This window comes from Macadamia integrifolia, unplaced genomic scaffold (assembly GCF_013358625.1).
Source record: "Macadamia integrifolia cultivar HAES 741 unplaced genomic scaffold, SCU_Mint_v3 scaffold1967, whole genome shotgun sequence".
Classification (NCBI taxonomy): domain Eukaryota; kingdom Viridiplantae; phylum Streptophyta; class Magnoliopsida; order Proteales; family Proteaceae; genus Macadamia; species Macadamia integrifolia.
This window is the reverse complement of record NW_024868441.1, coordinates 36,563-57,310: the sequence shown is the minus strand read 5'-3', so window position 1 is coordinate 57,310 and position 20,748 is coordinate 36,563. Positions and strand designations below refer to the sequence as shown.

At 39.0% G+C, this 20,748-nt stretch overlaps 2 protein-coding genes across 2 annotated transcripts; both read left to right on the top strand.

Moving 5' to 3' along the window:
* The first annotated feature begins 703 nt into the window (after positions 1-703).
* Positions 704-2,706, top strand: LOC122065301 ((RS)-norcoclaurine 6-O-methyltransferase-like). The gene is made up of 2 exons (XM_042629090.1): positions 704-1,547; positions 2,361-2,706. Exons 1-2 carry the CDS (start codon positions 768-770, stop codon positions 2,652-2,654), a joined length of 1,074 nt encoding a protein of 357 aa, XP_042485024.1. The 5' UTR covers positions 704-767; the 3' UTR covers positions 2,655-2,706.
* Positions 2,707-16,081: 13,375 nt separating this feature from the next.
* Positions 16,082-20,292, top strand: LOC122065299 (3'-hydroxy-N-methyl-(S)-coclaurine 4'-O-methyltransferase-like). Its single transcript, XM_042629088.1, has 2 exons — positions 16,082-16,956; positions 19,667-20,292. The coding sequence occupies exons 1-2, from the start codon at positions 16,207-16,209 to the stop codon at positions 19,952-19,954; spliced, it is 1,038 nt and encodes a 345-aa protein (XP_042485022.1). The 5' UTR covers positions 16,082-16,206; the 3' UTR covers positions 19,955-20,292.
* The last annotated feature ends 456 nt before the right edge of the window (positions 20,293-20,748 follow it).

Sequence of the window (20,748 nt, the reverse complement as noted above, 5' to 3'; positions counted from 1 at the left end):
TATAAATAAATTTATTTCTTTATTTATTTTCACATAAATAAGAAATACAAATTATATGCATCATCCAAGCCTACATTACATGTGCCAAGTTACAATAACAAAAGAAAAGAAAGATGCTAAATGTGAGAATGACTCTCTAACAATCCCACTTAAGAAAATATATTGGCTAAAAAGCGGTAAGATCTCAAATCTCTTCCGTCTGGACTGGATGCCTAAATTTTGTTTCTTCTGAAATTAGCTGGAATGCCTAGTACAGACCTCGACAAAGGTTCAAGTATTGAGAAAAAAATTAGTTTTTTCTTGCATAGGGTGGCTGCTGATGGCATTGCTAAAGGTGGGCCTCTTCCTAAGTTGCGCTGCGCTTCCTCCCTGCTAATGCCAATGCCGAAGATGGGGGTATGCTAGGAACATTTTTATCATTGATGTTTTACACCTAGGTAATCGTGTACATAATTTTCTTTTATTTATTTAAGACCCTCCTGGTATCATTTTTCTTTTTAATTTTTGTTCACAAAAATGGTAAGATACTTAGCTGACTTTTTTATTTTTTTTAGAAACCCTTGCCCTTTTCTTAATTATAGACCAACAATCCTATGGTGAGGCAAGTCGTGGAGAAGGTGAAGGAGATTTCAAGAGAGGCCGTCTCTATTGACTGGGATAACAAGTTATGGGGATTGATTAACCAAATTTCCTCTATTTAATACACGATCCGAGTTGCATCATAAGAGAGAATTTAAAGATCAAGAGGAGTACATAATTCTTCTTCTATGGAGCAAGTCATGGAGAAAGATATGGACAAGCAAATGCAAGAACTTGTGGCAGCACGTATACGCATCACCAAGTACGCCCATGGCTTCATGGAGTCCATGTCCCTGAAATGTGTGTTGGAGCTTGGAATAGCAGACATCCTTCATAAGAACACTAAGCCCATGACACTCCAAGAGCTTGCCGCGGCTCTTCCTTCGCCGCCGACGGTGGACATGGACCGCCTCCGAAGCCTGTTGAGGTATGTCGTTCACCACATGGGTCTCTTCACCTTAGACAACAAAGATGGAACCTATGGGTTGACTCGCTACTCCGAGTTTCTACTCCAAGATGGGGAGTCTTACTTGGTTCCCATGTTTCTCCAGACATTAACCGATTGGGGGATCGGAGCTTGGTACTGTCTGAGCAACAGCATCAGCCAAGGAGGCCCAACGGCATTCGAGAGGTACCATGGTATGACCAACTGGGACTATATGGCGAGTCATCCTGACATGAATCGGAGGTTCAATAAGGTGCAGGAAGGCATCACAAAGGAGATGTTTGGTGTAATCGTGCAAAGGTGTGGGTCATGGTTATTCAATGGGATTGGATCATTAGTGGATGTAGGAGGAGGAAATGGAACAGCAGCGAAGGAGATTGTGAAGGAGTTTCCTAGCATCAAGTGCATTGTGTTTGATCTTCCACATGTGATGAGGAGTAACTCCGATAAGAATAGTGAAGTGGAGTGGGTTGAGGGGGACATGTTCAAATCGGTGCCTCATGCTGATGCCATCCTTCTCAAGGTAATTGAACTCTCATGGTTTAAAGGATCCTCTATATGGATTTATATTCATTAGGTATATATCTTAAAATATAGCCTTACAAATACAACATATATGCGATACATAGAAATTCTTTTATAGTGACTGTCTAATTTTTAAAGACACTGTCGTAAGACCAAACGTGGTGGTTCGAAATGTTAGGTGATTATGACATATTTTTGGGACTTAAAAAAGGCAGCCTTAATTAGTAGCAAGACATATGCATATTAATGAGTTTCATAATCTCATATTTAAATTGGGAGAAGCTGAAGTGTTTGGAATTTTTGACTTTTTAATTGCATTTTGTTTGTTTCCTCCTTTGTAAATGGCAATGCCGCCTGTGGAGGGTTGAAGTAAATGATGAGCTTGTATTTGAGCCGTTTGGGTATGTGTAGACATTGACTCTACAATACTTTTATATTTTAATTCCCTTTTGCTGACCAATAGTTAAAAAAAAAAAAAGAGGACCCCTCTAGGTATATAGGGGTGTCAATTTCAGGATTGGCCCCACAAGCTTAACTGAACCCAACCCGATTAATAAACGTGTCGAACTCAAGCCCGGTTCAACCTGCAGCTATTGTTGTTTGAGCTCTTCTCTAAATTACATTTAAGTTTAATTGGTAAAAAAAAAAATTAGACAAAAGAAATGATGAAACCAATGATGAGTTTACATGTCTTTCTCTATCTTTTCTTTTCAAAATTTTCTTTACCTTTCTTTCTTGCCAAGCAAAAACCATAGAACCAGAAACTGAAATTGCAAATATAAGCACTATTTTTTTTCTTGTTTTATTGCAGTCTATCCTTCACGATTGGAGTGATGACCACTGCATGAAAATCCTTCAGCGATGTAAGGAAGCAATTAACCCACCAGAAGGAGGAAAAGTAATCATAATTGATATGGTTATAGACATCAATCAGGACATAGACATGTACCCAACTTTAGTGTTAGATATGTTCATGATGGTGACTTTTGGAGGAAAAGAGAGGACAAGTGAGGAATGGGAAAGGCTCATTCGTAATGCTGGGTACAGCAAATGCAAAATAACCCCAGTTCTTGCTACGGCTTCAATCATTGAGGCTTACACTTAGCAGGGAATTGTCCCATCCCTGCCCTCTCTCTCTCTCTCTCTCTCCTTTTTTTTTTTTTTTTTAAATAAATGTCTCTCCATGTACTTACATGAAGCCCCATCTCCATTTCTAATGTTATGGTTTCTTATAGATGCTGGTGTAACTCAACGTGGATAGGAAATTGGATTAGCTGCTCGTATGATCACTTAATTGTACATGCGAGCATCTTCTTTTTGGTTCCAAAGATACCCATTTTCTCCCTTATAATAGCCGAAAGTAGGACATGTGTTAAATGCTTACATGTTCAACTAGGTAATCATACTCTATGGCATAGCCTATTTGACTTTTATATTACCTTGTGAGTCTTCAGTCCCTTATGAGAGAGAAAGAAGGGTAAGAGTATTGGGACTCTTGGTTTGTTTGATATAGGAAATTATAAATATCAAAGTGGTTAATGAGTCACAGTTGTTCTATGAGACTGCAATCGACATCTTGTTGTGTGGCACATTTTATTTTAAAGACAAAAGTGAGTTCAAACAATAAAATAGCCCCACACCCATGTTACCTGTGTTGAAGTTTCAGTGCAAAGCATAGTTCAAAATTCCATGGAGAAAATGAAGAACAGAACACTGAGATTCATGTCGTATATAAAATTTTGTTGGAATTTTTACTGCTAAATTCTAAGAATTTTCCTTAACTTTCATTTTTCTTAATTTTTATTATATTCAAATCATTTTGAAGAAATATTTTGGTTTCGATAGGAGCTATGGGCAAACCTAAAATAACTATGGAAGAGATGGTGAGGAAAGATCCCTGATATGACTTCAAATAGAGTTGATTGGAGAGCTAGCATCTATGTCGTTGATCCCATTTAGGTGGGCTTTTTTCTGAGTTATTCTTGTGTCCCTTTCTTTTTTTGTTTCATTTTCTTCATACTTTTCTTTTTTACTTTGCATGGATCCATGTAGCCGACCCCATTTACTTGGAATAAGAATGAATTTTTGTTATAATTAAAATTACTAAGGGAGATCACTGCATTGAAATCATAGAGAAGTTTCTACTTAGGATATATTTTCCTACCGCATGACATGTGATCAAATGTAGTTGGAACCATATGGATATGCCCCAAGATACTCTCAATTTTTATTCAAATGGAGTCGACCAAATCAGAAAATAAAGAAGGCTGGCAAACATAAGATGCATGGACATTCATGGGAGGGTATATTGATCAAATTGAGTCCAAAATTTTTACAAGTGGCCAACGCAAAATATTTTCTTGATATTCAATCATTAGAATTATAAAATCACCCTTCTACGTGGCACAAGTAAATAAGGCTTAGTCAGGACAAAGTGCATGCGTACCTTTTGTCGGAAATTTTAAATAATTATTCTACTTTGAGACTTGGCTTAATTCTTTATTAAAATTTTATGTAAACTTTGTAAAATATCCAATTTTACTGATCAAATCTTTACCAAAAAAAAAAAAAAAAAATTTCTTTTTATAGATCAAATTAGTCGTTTTCCGAGTTTTTCACAAATTATTCATTAAAACCCAAAATAGTGTAGTGTCTTTGAATATTCGATATTAAAAAAAAGAGAGCAAATAATTCAAGATTTCTTTTTGGCTTATCTTTCTTGCTCATAAAGTACCTTACTTTTTTTCGCTAAAAATTCATTTGTATTAAAAGGAGAGAAGAAAAAAATAGAAAGAATGTACAAAGGGACAATCACATTTGGACTCTGCGGGAAGACAACTCCACCTTCGGCATTGCCATTAGCAAAGAAGAAAACACACAAGAGACCAAATCACAAAAAAAAAGCTAGATACATTATTTGAAACGATATCTAGGCCTAGATTGACTATCTAAGGCTAGCTTCATAGCCACCAACGCAGGCCAAGACTGAATTGAAGAAGAGACTTCAAAGTTTGCAGCTGATTTTGCTAAGAAATCAGCAACTGGGTTTGCTTCACGAAGGCGAAGAGTTTTTTTCCAGGTGAGTGAGTTCAAATAAGGGGTCAAACTCATTCACCTCTGAAGACCAATCCAGGGGATTTTCCAATTCGAAATAAGCAAAACCACAGCCACGGAATCACTCTCAATCCATAAATGAGTGATTCCCATTTCTTTTGTAATCTCCAAACCATAAACGACAGCTAACATCTCAGCTTCAAAGTTTGTATGAACACCCAAAAAGCATCTGAAGGAATATGATACTTCAGTTTTTTCATTCTGAAATACACCTCCTGTCCCTGCTTTTCCTGGATTCCCTAAAGTACAGCCATCCGAATTTAATTTAACCCATCTAGTCTGCGGAGGACACCAGAAGACTTCCATGACCTCCCTTGGCTTATATCTCATCCTAGAAATCCCCAATCGCCTAGCACATATTAAAGAATTAAATAAAGAGGGGAACCTGTAGATGCCGCTGCCTGTAAACTGATTTCACTCTTGATCATAGCAAAACAATAATTAGCCGATTTAGACACCCCCTCAAAACGTCTTGCATTCCTTTCCTGCCATAAAATACTAGGCACAAGAGTAAAGCCACTTAACCACACCTTTTTAAAGTGAAGGTTTTTTGTTGATCGCTTCCACCATGCAATAAAGCTGTCCATGTCCACGAAGGGAGACCACTGAACATCAAAATCATCACAAAAGGCTCTCCACAAGCTACGAGCAAACTCACATTTATAGAAAATGTGAGAAATTGACTCTTCCTCTTTACCACACAGACTACACTGGGAAACAAGATGGATACCACGTCTACGCACAATATCATTAATTGGAAGCTTATTCTGAATTAATCGCCAGGAAAAAACAGCTTGCCTTGGCTATAAAGAAGGATTCCAGATGAGAGAATACCAACTAACCTTCTGATGTTTTTCCTGAATTTCTTCCCAGGCTAATTTAATAGAAAATACACCTGAAGAGGTTAACTGCCAAAGACATGTATCCTCAACATCTGGATGTGAATTCGCTTGGCTTTTTCCTAAATTTCAGCATGTAAAACAGACTCAACAGGGGAAAATTCCCAAGAGGATTGATTAATGAAATCAGCCACTATTACCTTTGGACCAGAAAAGTGGTTGAGATCCAAGTTTGACTGCTCTGCAATAGACTGATTGCCGATCCATCTATCCAACCAGAAGCTAATTTTTTCCCCATTGCCCACAATCCATTGCTTTTACTTAGCTACAGAACTCCAAACCTTCTTCAAACCATGCCATATGGAAGATGATTTATACCCTTGCCGCAGGGAACCATCATCTTTAATAAATCTCTCCCTGAAGAATCTACTCATAATTGAGTCTTCATGCTTGATTTTCTAGGCCAATTTACACAAGCAAGCATAGTTCACATCTCTCAGTCTTCTAATTCCTAGACCCCCTTCCCTTTTAGACCTGCAAACCCCTTCCCATTTTACCACAATCTTCTTTGCCACCTCCATATCACCGGACCAAATAAAGTTTCGCATCCAGCTTTCCACCACCTTCACTGACCCTTCTGGCCACCAGCAAATAGAGAAATTATGGATTGAGATATCAGATATAACCGACCTCACCAATTCCACCCTCCCAGCCGTAGAGAGAAGTTTACCTTTCCACCTTGCCAATCTTCGTTTAATCTTATCCAGTAGAGGAAGCAAGTGGCAGTTCTTCACTTTAGCTTTAAAGATCTCCACCCCTAGATATTTTGTAGGAAGGTCAGCCGTTGCAATTCCTAGGTAATTGGTAATGAAATGTCTTTTATGAGGAGCAATCTTCCCAAAAAATAGCTTACTTTTTACCCAATTAATTTTCTGGCCAGAATAAGATTGATACTTAGATAAAAAACTTATGCAGATGCTTCACATACCTGGTTGAACCATTCATAAAAATGAAGATATCATCTGCGAAGAGTAAGTGAGAAGGAGTAACAACACCTCTAGGGCCGGGGAAGGCTTTCATCTTCCCTTCCTTGATCAAATTCTTCAAACCCCTGCACAGGACTTCCTCTACCAAAATAAAAAGGATAGGGGAAATGGGATCCCCTTGTCTGAGACAGCGCTCTACTCCAAAGAAACCCACCAGACCTCCATTCAACAAGATTTAGATCCTTGTTGAGAGCAGCATCTGGTGAATTTTATTGATCCAACTAGGCGAGAAACCAAATTTTCCCAAAGTGGCAAAAAGAAATTCCCAAGAGAGGGAATCATAAGCTTTCTACACATCCAGCTTTAGCCCCATACCTCCACCTCTAACCGCTGAGTGCATCAAATTTGCTAATTCTGAGGCAAGACTGATATTTTCTGAAATAATCTTACCCTTTTGGAAGGCTCCCTATTCTTCTGAAATTAGTATAGGGAGAATAGTAGTTAATCTGGATGCAACTATCTTTGACATCACTTTACAAAAAAAATTCCCCATACATATGGGGCGAAACTTATCTAAAGTGGAAACACCATCAGCTTTAGGGATAAGAGTTAAGAAACAATTATTCACCCCATTAGGAAGCTTTCCTACTAAGAAGAAAGAAAAAACAGCCCTACAAAAATCCTTTTCTACTATCTCCCAACAACTTCTAAAAAACTAACCTGGAAAGCCATCAGGGCCTGGAGAACTATCTGCATCAAGCTCCCAGACCGCCTGTTTAATCTCCTCCCTAGATGGGACAACTCCAAGAAAAAAATGTCCTCCTCAGAAAGGATGATAGGAATTTGATCCAGTAAATCATAGTGTGGTGTTACAGGAACATCAGAGTGAAAATTCTTGTAAAAATCCACAATATAATTGGCCAGCTCTGACTAATCAGAATTCCATGAGCCATCATCATGATGCAACATACTAATTTGATTTCTTGAGCGTCTAATCTTCACGGAGAGATGAAAAATTTTTTTGTTCTGATCGCCATTCTTCAACCACCTTAATTTTGCTTTCTCTGACCACATCTTCTCTTGCAATTTACAACAAGGCTGTTTTTGCATCTGCTTCTTCATTAAAGAGGGCATCTATCATTCCTGATACATCAATAACATCCTGAACCCTTTTTATCTTTGTAGTCTCTTTGTTCACCTCCTCATTCAGATTAGGAAAAATTTCACTTGCCCAAGCTCTTAGAGTCACTTTCACCATCTTCAATTTCTGGGTCAAAATATAAATGGGGCATCCTCCCACAGGGATAGACCAAGCTTTCTCCACCATAGATAGAAAGTGAGCATCCTCCATCCAGAAACTATGAAACCGAAAGGGGATGTTACTAGGCTTTGGGACTTCATTTGACTGAATCAAAATAGGAGTGTGATCAGATGCTAAGCAAGTAATAACTCACTGGGAAATACTTTTGAATTCATCTGTCCACATTTCATTATGAAAGCTATGATCCAAAATTGCCATCACATTACCCCTTCTACAATTATTGGACCAAGTATATTTTTTGCCCTGTGAAGAACTAGGGATAAGCATACAAGAATCAACCATAGCTTGAAACTCCGCTGCCGACCCACTATTAAAAATTCCTGGCGCTCTTTTCTCGTGGGACAACAACATCGCATTAAAATCACCAATAACTAACCACTGGAGAGAAGCTACCAAAACAGCCACCAAATCAAATCACAATTCCCTACGTTCAACTTTAAAGCAGCTGGCATGAATAAAAGAGATGAGCATTCTTTTACCCAGCCAATCAACCTCTACAGAGAGCTGTTGATTTGACATTGAAGTAATAATAGGATGCCTCATACCACATTTCCAAATTATCCACAGGTTAGGGAGCCTTTCCTGTCAGATATTATGAATAACCTCCGCTGCATATCCCATTTTATTAAAAAATAAGCTTGGGAAATTACTAACCTGAACCATTGGTTCAGCCAAGCATAGAATATATGGGGAAGACTCTCTCAGAAGAGATTGTAATGCCCTCTTTCCAGCCTCCTTCTTCACACTACGAATGTCCCAGAATAGAACACGCATGATTAACAAATTGAATCCGAGACCCTATCAGACCTAGACGTCTGACCACCTCCTTTTTTCTTCCTTCCCTTTTTTTCTCCCACATTCTTCCCCTTCTCACCCATAGTAGCAGCTCTTTCAAATGCATGAACTCCCATCACAGCGGCCTCCCTTCTCCTAAGTTGAGTAGAAAAGGGGATGTGAGGAACTTCATGAGAAGAAGTTCGACCACCCTTACCCGCCAAACCTCCACGGCTACTCCCTTGAGCCACCCCCACCCTCTTTGGGTGTGATGACATCCTCACAGGACCCTGAGATGCCATCACTATTGCACCCTTGTGTTGCAGCCCTTCCAATGGTCCATGTGTTGGAGAAGTTCCAACCTGGTTCGGTTCAGTCTCCATCAAAATTGTTGCCCGGTCTGAGTCAGAGTTAGACTCTGATTCTGAACCAAAATCAAAATCAGATCGCGCCACCTCATCATTAGTGGATTCCTTATCCAACTCCTCCCTCTCATGTGCTAATCCATCCTTACTTGAATTGGATAGATTAAGATTTGAAGAATTCAAATTAATTTGAATCTCACCCCCTTCGACGTTTGGTAATTGTGGAAAGTCATTATAAGAAAGATTTGTTTCTAATTCATTCCTCTCTACATTAGGTAATTGCTCATAATTGTTCAAGGACCGATTTGGGGAAGAATGATCTAAGATATTTCTTTCCAAAGAGGGACCTTTACGTTCCAGTGAGTTACCCCTTCCTGAGTTAACTCCATCTTCTTCATAAATCTCCTCTGAAATCCCTGCCTTTTTTTTCCGCTAAAAAGTCATGTATATTAAAGGAAGAAAAAGAAGAAAAAAGAAATATAGTACATCAGATAAGAGAGGGAGAAATACCCAACTCTCACAAAAAGAAGAGAGGGAGAAGCATTAATTCCACCTTCGGCATTGCCATCAGTAGAATTAAGCAACTACCCAACTCCACCAAAACAAAAAAAACTAGAAAAATTCCTAAGTGAATCGGAACCTAGGCCGACCCGATGCATCCATGTCTAATTCCATCTGGACCAGAGTTGGCCAATTTGAAATCGGCTCTGACACTTCAAAACGAGCAGCTGACTTTGACAAAAAATCCGCCATTGAATTTGCTTCCCTATAGCAATGGGTTATTTTCCATTCCACATCCTCCAAATAAGAAATACAATTTATCCATCTTTGCCGTGCTATCCATGGACTTTGCCTCTTCTGAAAAATAGTCACAACTGCAACTGAATCACATTCTATCCATAGCCATTTCACATTGTGCTGCTTAGCTAATTCAATCCCTATCATAAGCACCAGAAATTCAGCTTTGAAATTTGTGCGAGTTCCTAGAAAATTTCTGAAATTTGCCACTATCTCTGCCTTTTCATTGCGAAGGATTCCCCCTGCTCCAGACTTCCCTGGATTACCAATAGAGCAACCGTCCAAATTGAGTTTTATCCAACCTGGATTAGGAGGGCACCAGAAAATATTGAAGATTTCCCGAGGCCTTCTCCGCACCCCTGAAATACCCAAGCTTCTTGTAGCGACAAGATCCGAAATTGAGATGGCTGCCCCTGAATGAACCAGCTCTTGGCAACTAATTTCGCTCTTCACTTGGCCAAAACAATGCTCTTTTGATTTTGAGGTTCCTTCGAATTTTCTTCCATTCCTCTCCAACCAAGTGAAATAAGGGATTCAAACAAAACCCTTCAGCCACACCCCTTTAAAGTTGGTCTTCTTGGCCTGATCTTTCCACCAAGCTATCAATCTTTCAACTCCTTCAAATCCAGGCCACCTAAACCCAAAACAGTTACAAAATTTCTGCCACATGAAATATGCAAAAGAGCATTCATACATGGTATGATTTATAGACTCTTCCGCTATGCCACAGAGAGTGCACTGAGATGGCAATGGAACCCCTCTCTTTTTCACATTATCATCAGTAGCTAGCTTGTTTTTCAACATTCTCCATCCAAAAACCGATTGGCAAGGTTGGAGATGAGAATTCCAAATCAATGAATACCACCCCACCTTTGGCGATTCCCGTCTTACTTTTTCCCAAGCCGATTTTATTGTAAAAACTCTAGAGGAATTTAATTCCCAATGACAAATATCATCCAGATCTGAAATTATGATATCCTTGGCCTAATCAAAGATATTTTGAAAAAATTCAGAACTCACCTGGGGAAAATTCCACTCATCTTGGCAAATGAAATCGGAAACCTTTGCTTGCATCAAATCAAAGAGACCTAACTGCAGGCCATACAACTCCTCAATAGGCTTCTTTCCCAGCCAGCTATCTTTCCAAAAATTTATCCTCTGACCATTCCCAACAGTCCATTGCTCATGAGACTGTACCCACCTCCACACCTTTTTAAGACCAGGCCATATCGAAGAGGAAAGGTAGGTAGTTTTCAGCGAACCATCAACCTTCAAAAAATGTGCACGAAAGAAAACGCTCATTAGAGAATTTTCATGTTTAATTTGCCATGCTAATTTGCACAGGCATGCAAAATTAACGTCTTGCAACCTCCTAATGCCAAGACTGCCCTCCCTGGTAGGTTTACATACCTTATCCCACTTCACCACTATCTTCTTCCCTGTCTCCATGTCACCAGACCATATGAAGTTTCGCATCCACTTTTCTACTAATTTTATTGAGCTTCTTGGCCACCAATAAATCCCGAAATTATGAATTGGGATGCTTGAAATCACTGATTTAACCAACTCCACCCTACCAGCCATCGAGAGAAGCCGACCCTTCCATCCCGATAGCCTCTTCTTGATTTTATCCATCAGCGGTAACATTTGGTCCCGTTTAACTCTCCCCTTGAAGAGCTCCACACCTAAATATTTAGTAGGTTGCCTTGCAGATTGGATTCCCATAAAATTACTTATAAAATGTTTCCTGTGAGCGGCAACCTTTCCAAAGAACAAACTACTTTTTTCTAGATTAAATATTTGGCCGGAGAATACTTGATATTTATCAAGAAAGGCTTTAAGATTTTTGACGAACTGAGCAGATGCATTTATGAAAATGAAAATGTCGTCAGCAAACAATAAATGGGAGGAAGTTAACACGCCTCGAGGCCCAGGAAGAGATTTTATCAAACCATCCTTTACCATGCTTCTAAGACCTCTACAGAGAACCTCTTCTGCTAGAATAAATAAGAAGGGAGACAAAGGATCTCCTTGCCGGAGACCTCTACCAACCCCAAAGAACCCCACCGGGCCACCATTCACCAAGATTGATATTCTGGAGGATAGAAGAAGGTTGTGAATCCAAGAAATCCACCTAGAGGAGAACCCAAATTTGCACAGAACTGCAAAGAGGAATTCCCAAGCTAGAGAGTCATACGCCTTTTGAACATCGAGCTTCAGCCCCATTCCACCACCCCTAACCGAAGAGTGCATCAAATTTGACAGTTCTGATGCGAGGTTGATATTTGCTGAAATTATTTTACCCTGCTGGAAAGCGCCTTGCTCTTCCGAGACCAATTTAGGCAAAACAACAAGTAATCTTGAAGATAGTATTTTTGATATCACTTTGCAATAAAAGTTTCCCATACATATAGGTCGAAACCTATCTAGAGAGGTTGCACCCTCAACTTTGGGGATCAAGGAAATAAAGCAATTGTTTATTCCTTTAGGAAGTTGCCCTTCCGCAAAGAATTTTTTCACTGCCCTACAAAAATCACCCTCAACAATGACCCAACATCGCCTAAAGAAGCTGCCTGGGAACCCATCAGGACCTGGAGAGCTTACAGGATCTAAATCCCAAACAGCTTGTTTTATTTCATCCCCACTCGAGACAATCTCCAATCCGTGATATTGCCTGCTTAAATTGGTTGAGGGAATGAGTTGATTGCAGGCCAGGAAGCAAGACCCACAACCTTGCATAGGATCTATTTGGGGCATTTACCACCTGCTCCTGGGGGGGGGGGTGGTCCTCTATCCAAAGCTTCTCGATCTCCATTATCCGCATCACCTTCACCAGATCTCCTCTCTTCCACATCACCTCCAGACTCCATGACCGTCCAATTAGTTTTCCCTTTGAGAGCAGAGACGACACTCTAATATTGCTTCCATTCCCGCTCATGAAGTACCTTACATTATTGCAATGAGTATATTATTTTATACTTCTATTTACGTGCTTCGAGTGTAACTTGAGTACAATTTATTGGATAGATATCAGCTTTACTTTTTCCTCACATGAATGGCAAGGGAAGAAACCTGTGCCCTTTTCTTAATTACAAACTAGCAATCCTATAGCGAGGTTAGTCAATGATACGTGCATCAGTTATGAGATAGTTAAGTTAGTATTGCATGTGTCTTAAGTTAGTATTGCATGTGTCTTTTTTATTATTATTCCATGTTCCCATGTTCACGTGTGGGGGAGTTGTTATTTCAGTGGTAGTAGTTATTATTGTGGGTTGGGATGCTACATGTAGAGGGGGTTAATGGGAGAGGTAGTGGGGAGTTATTATCAGTTATATTCAGTACATGCTATTGTAAGTTAAATACATACTAATGGAGTAAAGGGGTCAACTTGCATCTTGAACAATTCTGCTCATTTAGAGTAGGGAGGTATTGGCTTCCTCAATAGAGCCAAGTAGTTTTCTTAATCAAATTACCCTTGCCTTGCTCGATTGTACCACTGACTCACCTTCATTCGGCCAATTACACAATAGGGAAGAAGGGTTCGTCGTCGTACATACCAGTCAGAGAAGGTGAGGGAGATTTCATTTATTATTATAATTATTTTCTTTATTTATTTATTTTTTTTTTAGTGTTGGCTCGACGTGGGGTGTGGAGGGGGCAAGGGAGAATAAATTGAATACGAAATGTAAAATGCTGACGGTAAATTTTTGTCATCAACGCCAAAATAACCTCTTGGTCAATGATCTCTTTTTTTTCGCTAAGAAATCATATGTATTAAGAATGAGAGAGAAAAAAAAAAAAAAAAAGAGAGAAGAGAATATACAAATAGGGTAAATAAAGACCCTCAATTGGGCTCAGAGGGAGACTACTCCACCTTCGGCATTGCCATCAGCAGAGAAGAAACCACACCTAAGACCCAATCCCAAAGGAAAAATAAAACTAAAGTACATTATTTAAATCGGTATCTAGGACGACACTGACTATCTAATTCCAGATCCATTCGAACTAGCACAGGCCAGGTAAATACTGGAGAAGATAACTCATACTTCGCAGCCGACTTAGCAAGAAAGTCCGCAACCGGATTTGCTCACGAAGGCAATGAGTTATATTCCAAGTCAGCAATTGCAGGTATGGAATCAGACTCATCCACCTATGTAATCCAATCCATGGGATTTTCCAATTCGAAATGAGGATAACCACAGCAAACCTTGGGAAATCTTTCATATTTTCGGGTGTTCTCCCCAGGCGGGCTGGGCTAAACTCAATACGGATGGCTGTTCAATAGGAAATCCAGGGAAGGCTAGAGTAGGGGGTGTGATTAGGAATGATAAGACTGAGGTGATTGCAAATTTCAGAAGCTTCTTAGGTGTTCGTACAAACTTTGAGGCGGAATTCATGGCGCTTATGATTGGGACTGAGACTGCAATTCAGCTGAATGTGCAGCAGATCTGGATAGAGTGTGATTCAGTTGTAGTTGTAACTCTCTTTTTGAAAGGAAAGTCCCCTTGGATAGCTCGTCAGAGATGGCAGAACTGCTGGCCTTTTTTGGAAGAGATGGAGTGGAAAATTTTCCATTGTTATCGTGAAGCGAACTCAATAGCAGATTTTTTTGTCTAAATCAGCTGCTCAGTTGGAAGTATCTACACCAGTTACAGTGTGGCCGGCTCTGATTAAGATGGATCTAGATATGGATGCATTTGAGCGGCCTAGATCTAGATTTTGCTAGTTTGATTATTTGTTTATGGTTGATTAATGTGTTTGCCATGTTCTGCTGATGGCAATGCCGAAGGTGAAACTTGTGCAATCCCTTCTTGACCAAGTGAGAAGCTTGGGTGATTCTTCCCTCCCTCTTTTGCTGTACATTATTTATTTTTTCTTTTTATAATTAATATACATGAGTTTATAGCGAAAAAAAAAAAAAACCACAACCACCGAATCACACTCAATCCAGAGTTTAGTGATCCCCATCTCGCTTGCAACTTCCAAACCCAAAATAATAGCCATTATTTCTGCTTCAACATTTGTTTGGGACCCCAAAAATTTTATGAACGACTGCAGAACTTCAGCTTTGTCATTTCGAAAAATCCCATCCGCCCCTGCTTTTCCCGGGTTTCCCAGAGAGCATCTGTCTGTGTTGAGTTTAACCCAACCAGGGGGAGGGGGGGGGGCAAACACAAAAACACTTCGAGAATCTCCTTTGGCTGATAATGCATTTTGGAAATGCCTAGATTTCTAGCTCAAAGAAGATCATCAAAAGAAAGAGGGGATCCTGAGTTACATATCGCCCGAAGACTGATCTCACCCTTCACCATAGGAAAGCAGTGTCTGACAGTCTTAGAGATCTCCTGGAAGCACCTAGCATTTCTTTCTTGCCAAATAATATAGGGAACAAGGGAGAAACCACACATCCACACAGATTTGAAATCGATCTTCCTTGCAGATTGCTTCCACCAAGCTACGAGGCTGCTAATATCAACAAAGTAAGGCCACTGGATTCCAAAACCACTACAAAAAGCCCTCCACAGGTTTATTGCGAAGTCACAATTGTAAAAAATATGGGATATCGACTCTTCCTCTTTACCGCAGAGAAAACATTTAGATGCCAAATTAACCCCTCTTCTCCAGATCGTGTCGTCCGTTGGTAATTTATTCTGAATTAAACGCCAAGCAAAAACGGATTGCCTTGGTTGAACACCTGATTTCCAAATGATATTAAACCAACCTACTTTTTCACCTAATTGCCTTGGTCAATGATCTCTCTTATCAAGTGAAATGGAAATGTAAGTTGATAAGAAAGTTGGGGTGTGGAGGGGGCAAGGGAGAAGAAATTGAATACAAAATGTAAGTTGCTGATGGTAAATTTTTCTCACTAGCGCCAAAATAATCTCTTGGTCAATGATTTCTCTTATTAAGTTAAAAGGAAAAATGTTATCTATGGGAAAGTGTCACACATGGGGGCGACATAACCAGCTTGCCTCCTTAAATGGAAAATGAACCATTTGTGGATGCTTCCTTGTGCATTTCCATTGACTCTTGCTCACGGGCAGAAATCACCAAAATAATCTGTTGCCTTTTCTATGGAAAAATGTGGCGCCATGAGACATATCACACATGAGGCGTGACAAAATCAACTTTCGCCCCTCAAATGGAAAATGACTCCATTGTGAATGTTTCCTCATGCGTTTCCATTGACTCTCACGCATGTGCAAAAGCGCCCACCCTCCCACAATAAACACTTTCCCTAAATTGTAGGACAAGAGAACACTCCTCAACACTCCATGTTTTCAAAAGACAAAAGCTGCCTCTCTTTGACTTGGGAACCTTGGGCTTTACCCAAAAACACAAGAAACAAAAGACTGAAACCTTAGGGTGGGCTAGCTAGTTTAAGGATTGATCAACATTGTAAGAGGACTAAGGGGGAGAGCACTCTTCTTCTATGTAGCAAGTCAAGGAGAAGGAGATGGACGAGCAAATGCAAGAACTTATGGCAGCAAGAATGAGCATCATAAGATACGCCCATGGTTTCATGGACTCCATGTCCCTGAAATGTGTGGTGGAGTTAGGAATCCCAGACATCCTTCGTAAGAACACTAAGCCCATAACACTCCAAGACCTGGCCGCCGCTCTCCCATTGCCGGCGGTCGACATGGGCCGCCTCCAAAGTCTAATGAGGTACGCCGTTCACCACATGGGTCTCTTCACCTTCAACGGCCAGGATGGCACTTACGGGTTGACTCGGTACTCGGAGTGTCTACTCCGAGATAGCGAGACTTTCATGGTTCCCATGATACTTGGGACATTAACCGATTGGGTAATCGGAGCTTGGCAGAGTCTAAGCAGCAGCATCCAAGGAGGTCCACCAGCATTTGAGAGGCAGCATGGAATCAACAACTGGGACTATTTGGCGAGTCACCCCGATATGCATCGGTTATTCAATGAGTCACAGGAAAGGAACACAAAGGAGATATTTGGTGAGATCTTAAGCAAGTGTGGGTCATGGCTATTTGAAGGGATTGGATCTATAGTGGACGTTGGAGGAGGAAATGGAGCAGCTGCGAAGGAGATAGTAAAGGAGTTTCCAAGCATCAAGTGTACTGTGTTTGATCTTCCACAGGTGATGAGGAGTAACTCGGAGAAGACGAGTGAAGTGGAATGGGTTGAAGGAGACATGTTCAACTCAGTGCCTCGTGCTGACGCCATCATTCTTAAGGTGAGTTCATGGTTTTAATTATAGGTAACTTGTCCCATACACATCTTATTATCAGGAAAAAAATCGTCTGCAATTTCGATCTCGTACAATTTCATGTAATACCACCTTCAGGGGGTGACACGTGTATTGATACTAATGCAATGGTCCAGATCTGATTTAAATGCCTCTTCACTGATTTAATGTTTTATTAGTTGTACCAGATCTAGACCATTGTATTGGTATCAATACACGTGTCACCGTCTGAAGGTGGTATTGCACGAATTGTACGAGATCGGAATTGCAGACGATTTCAACCCTTATTATCACCAGTCACACTCCATCTCCCACCTTGAATTGCAGCCCCAATTATTACTTATTGTTGAAGGTGGGTGAACTTTCGTTGCTCGATTATGATAAAATAATTATGATTTAAGTAAAAAAATAATATCTACGAAGTGGGGGTAAGGTTGTGGATATTATGATCTTTTTCCGGCCTTGTAACAGCTGGAGCCTCGTGAACTGGATTACATCCTTCCCCCCATACTTAAGATATATATTATTAACAAAAATTTTAAGTATTCAATTATATTGAAATAAAAATTTTAAAACTCAAGACTAGTTTCAATTGATATTGATACAGATCAAATCGATATGAATGAAGATGGGACTGGATTTTACAGCTTTACCCAACACAGCCCAAATCAACAAGGAAAATTTTGCTCTAAAGTTAATTAAAAGGAGATCTAACTCAAAAACCACAAATCTGTGTATGCGAATGGAAAATTGAAATTATTTATTTATTTATTGATTTTGTTTGTTGAAGGTGGGGGAGTCGTTGGGTAGTTGTATTAATTGTTCTTAACTATATGTTGCCATCCTTTACATCTATCCATATATTTATGACTTCTAATCCCACACCCATCTCATTTAATGGTTTGATTTAGTCAATAATATGCTTCTTTTTTTTTTTTTTTTTTTTTTTTTGCTATAAATTCATATGTATTAAAAAAGGGGGAAAACATAGTAAATAAAAAGTACAAAAGAACTAGGAATTAGCCGATAACTAATCCACCTTTGGCATTGCCATCAGCAGAGAAGAAATCAAAACTATGACCTAACCAAAAGCTGAACTAAAATTCCACATTATTTAAATCGGTATCTAGGACGATTCTGCTTGTCTACATCAAGCTCCACAGCAATCAAAGAAGGCCAAGTAGTAATAGGTGAAGAAACTTCAAATTTAGTCAATAATATGCATTGAACGTGGTCAATCTAAAAGTGGGTCTAAATTTTTTCTAAGAAAGGGATCCCAGAATGGGCGAGTGGTGGTCATTATGCCAGCACAAGGAAAAATGAGAGTACTTGAGGAAGTTTCGACAGTGACAAAATTTATGCTTTTTATGAAGGGTAAAGTGATCATTTTTTCTTTTCTATGTCCCGACCAAGGGACCATGTTGCCTTTTTAGACTTTTTTTCCCTTTTTTTTTTTTTTATATAAAAAAGTTACATTAAAGAAGCACAAAAAAGGAACCAATCCAAACTCCCTAACAGGGAGCACCCAAAGGGAAAGCTAGGAGAAAAACATACAAACCTTCTCGCAAGGAGATTTTATTCACCGAGAAATTGGATTGGAAGATCTCAGGAGTGAACAAAAAAATATTTTTGAATTAATTTTATACTAATTTGGACTCATTTTAAGTCCCTTCCTTGAATAACTTGGCTAGTGACTTTCTTGTCCATAACTAGGGCATATATACTTTTTGGACATAACCTCCATGATCCCAGCTTGCTTGCTCTCCCTTGATTGTTGATTCCTTCTGAGTCTTGGTGTCTACTGTCTTCTAGCTTTGAGATGATGTAGTTTGCTCTCGAGGCTTTAAGCAGGTTCCTTTGAATATGTGTCCGTGCAAGCTTAAGCTGCCTTCTTTGTATATTCTTCTTCTTCCGTCTTATTTGACCATTAGAAAAAATAGGTATTTGTGTAGGGATGTGAACAGATACTCGAAAATCCGGATTTGATTTGCATCTGTATCCGTTTAGGGTTATTCATATTTAGTCTAAAACATCCGGATATAAATTTGAATTATCCAAAAAATAATTATCCAATTCAAATAAATAATCAACTATAATAAAAAAATAACTAATTAATGACTTTGAGAGTTCTTGAAGTTTAGACAAGTTTTAGAGATTAAGGAAAGAGCTAAAACCACTTAGAGACATAGATTGAGAGCAAATTGCATCTATTGAGGGGAGGAAGGTCCGGACTATACAAGTTAGGGATGTAAACGGATAGTCGAAAATCTGGATTCGATTCTCATCCATATCCAATTAAAAATATCCAGATCCATTCACATCCAATTCGTACTCAATTTGTATTCTATCTATTTACATATATTCATACTTATCCTGCATACGAGCCATGTTCCATTTGTATCCATTTAGAGGATTCGCATTCATATCCATTTAGAGGTATTTATATCCAATAAAAAATATCCAGATCCAATCACATCCAATCCATATTCAATTTGTATTCACTCTGTTTACATCTATTCATACTTATCCAGCACACAAGCCATGAACCATCCATTTACATGAATGGTTCAACCAGATGGTACCGTCTGGCCTCAAAACTATGATTTCATGTTCTCTCTTCTTAGCTATGTCTCTTAATCTTGAAACTAACATTGCAAGATTACAAAATAAACACTAGTTTTTAATTCCTACACTGCAGTATATCCTTCACGATTGGAATGATGAGAAGTGCATGAAAATTCTTGAGCAATGTAAAGAGGCAACACCAGCAGGAGGAAAGGTAATCATAGTTGAAATGGTGATGGACATTAATCAGGAGATGGACATGTACCCGGTATTAGTGTCAGACATGTTCATGATGGTGAGTCTTGGAGGAAAAGAGAGGACAAGAGAAGAATGGGAGAAGCTCATTCATGATGCAGGGTACAGCAAATGCAAAATAACCCCATTTTTACCTTTGGCTTCTCTCATTGAGGCTTATCCTTAGGGCAATTGGATTTAGATTCTCTTTCTCTTTGCACCAAGAAAAAAAAAATTAGATTCTCTAGAGAGAGAGAGAGAGTCCAACCATATCCGATGATTGGCAGCACCCCAGTTAAGCATCCCAGCACAATCCCAACCCCCCCCCCCCAACCATTTCTTTTTTTTTTTTTTTTTTCATTCTCCAAGAAATTATTATGTGATGACTGTAAGGATCATATAGTTGGGATAAGGCTTTGTTGTTGTTGTTGTTGTTGTTGTTGTTGTTGTTGTTGTAAGGATTATTAAAAGATATTGGTTTTCACGAACAATCGGTTTGTGAGAAGTAAGTTTCTCTTTCATTTATTTTTTCATCTTCCTCAATATTTGTAGTATTTACTTGTGATGGTATTTTATTTATTTATTATAATTTTCTTTTTATGATAAAACAAAATCAAACACTAGAAGGAAAAAAAGTTGGTTAGATCAGTACTATTACCTAAATGCTGTCTACTACCAATATCTACTATAAATTGCATTATAGGGTTACTACATTGTTTTAAACTTCAAATAAATATTCTAAAAAGTTGAGAAAGAAAGCCATGGCCAAGCTCTATATGTTGGTTGTGATGGTACTTGGTGGGTGTTATTAAGAACATATTACTATTTTTTTCTTTTTATTGTCTCTTGTTTTATTTCTAAAAGTTCTTAAAATCAAGAGTAAAAAATATATTTTTTTAAATAATTTGAAAATGGCATATCAGCGTATCATTCTTGTCATTGTCTCACACGTTTGTTAGATATTGGAGAGGGTTCTCTAAT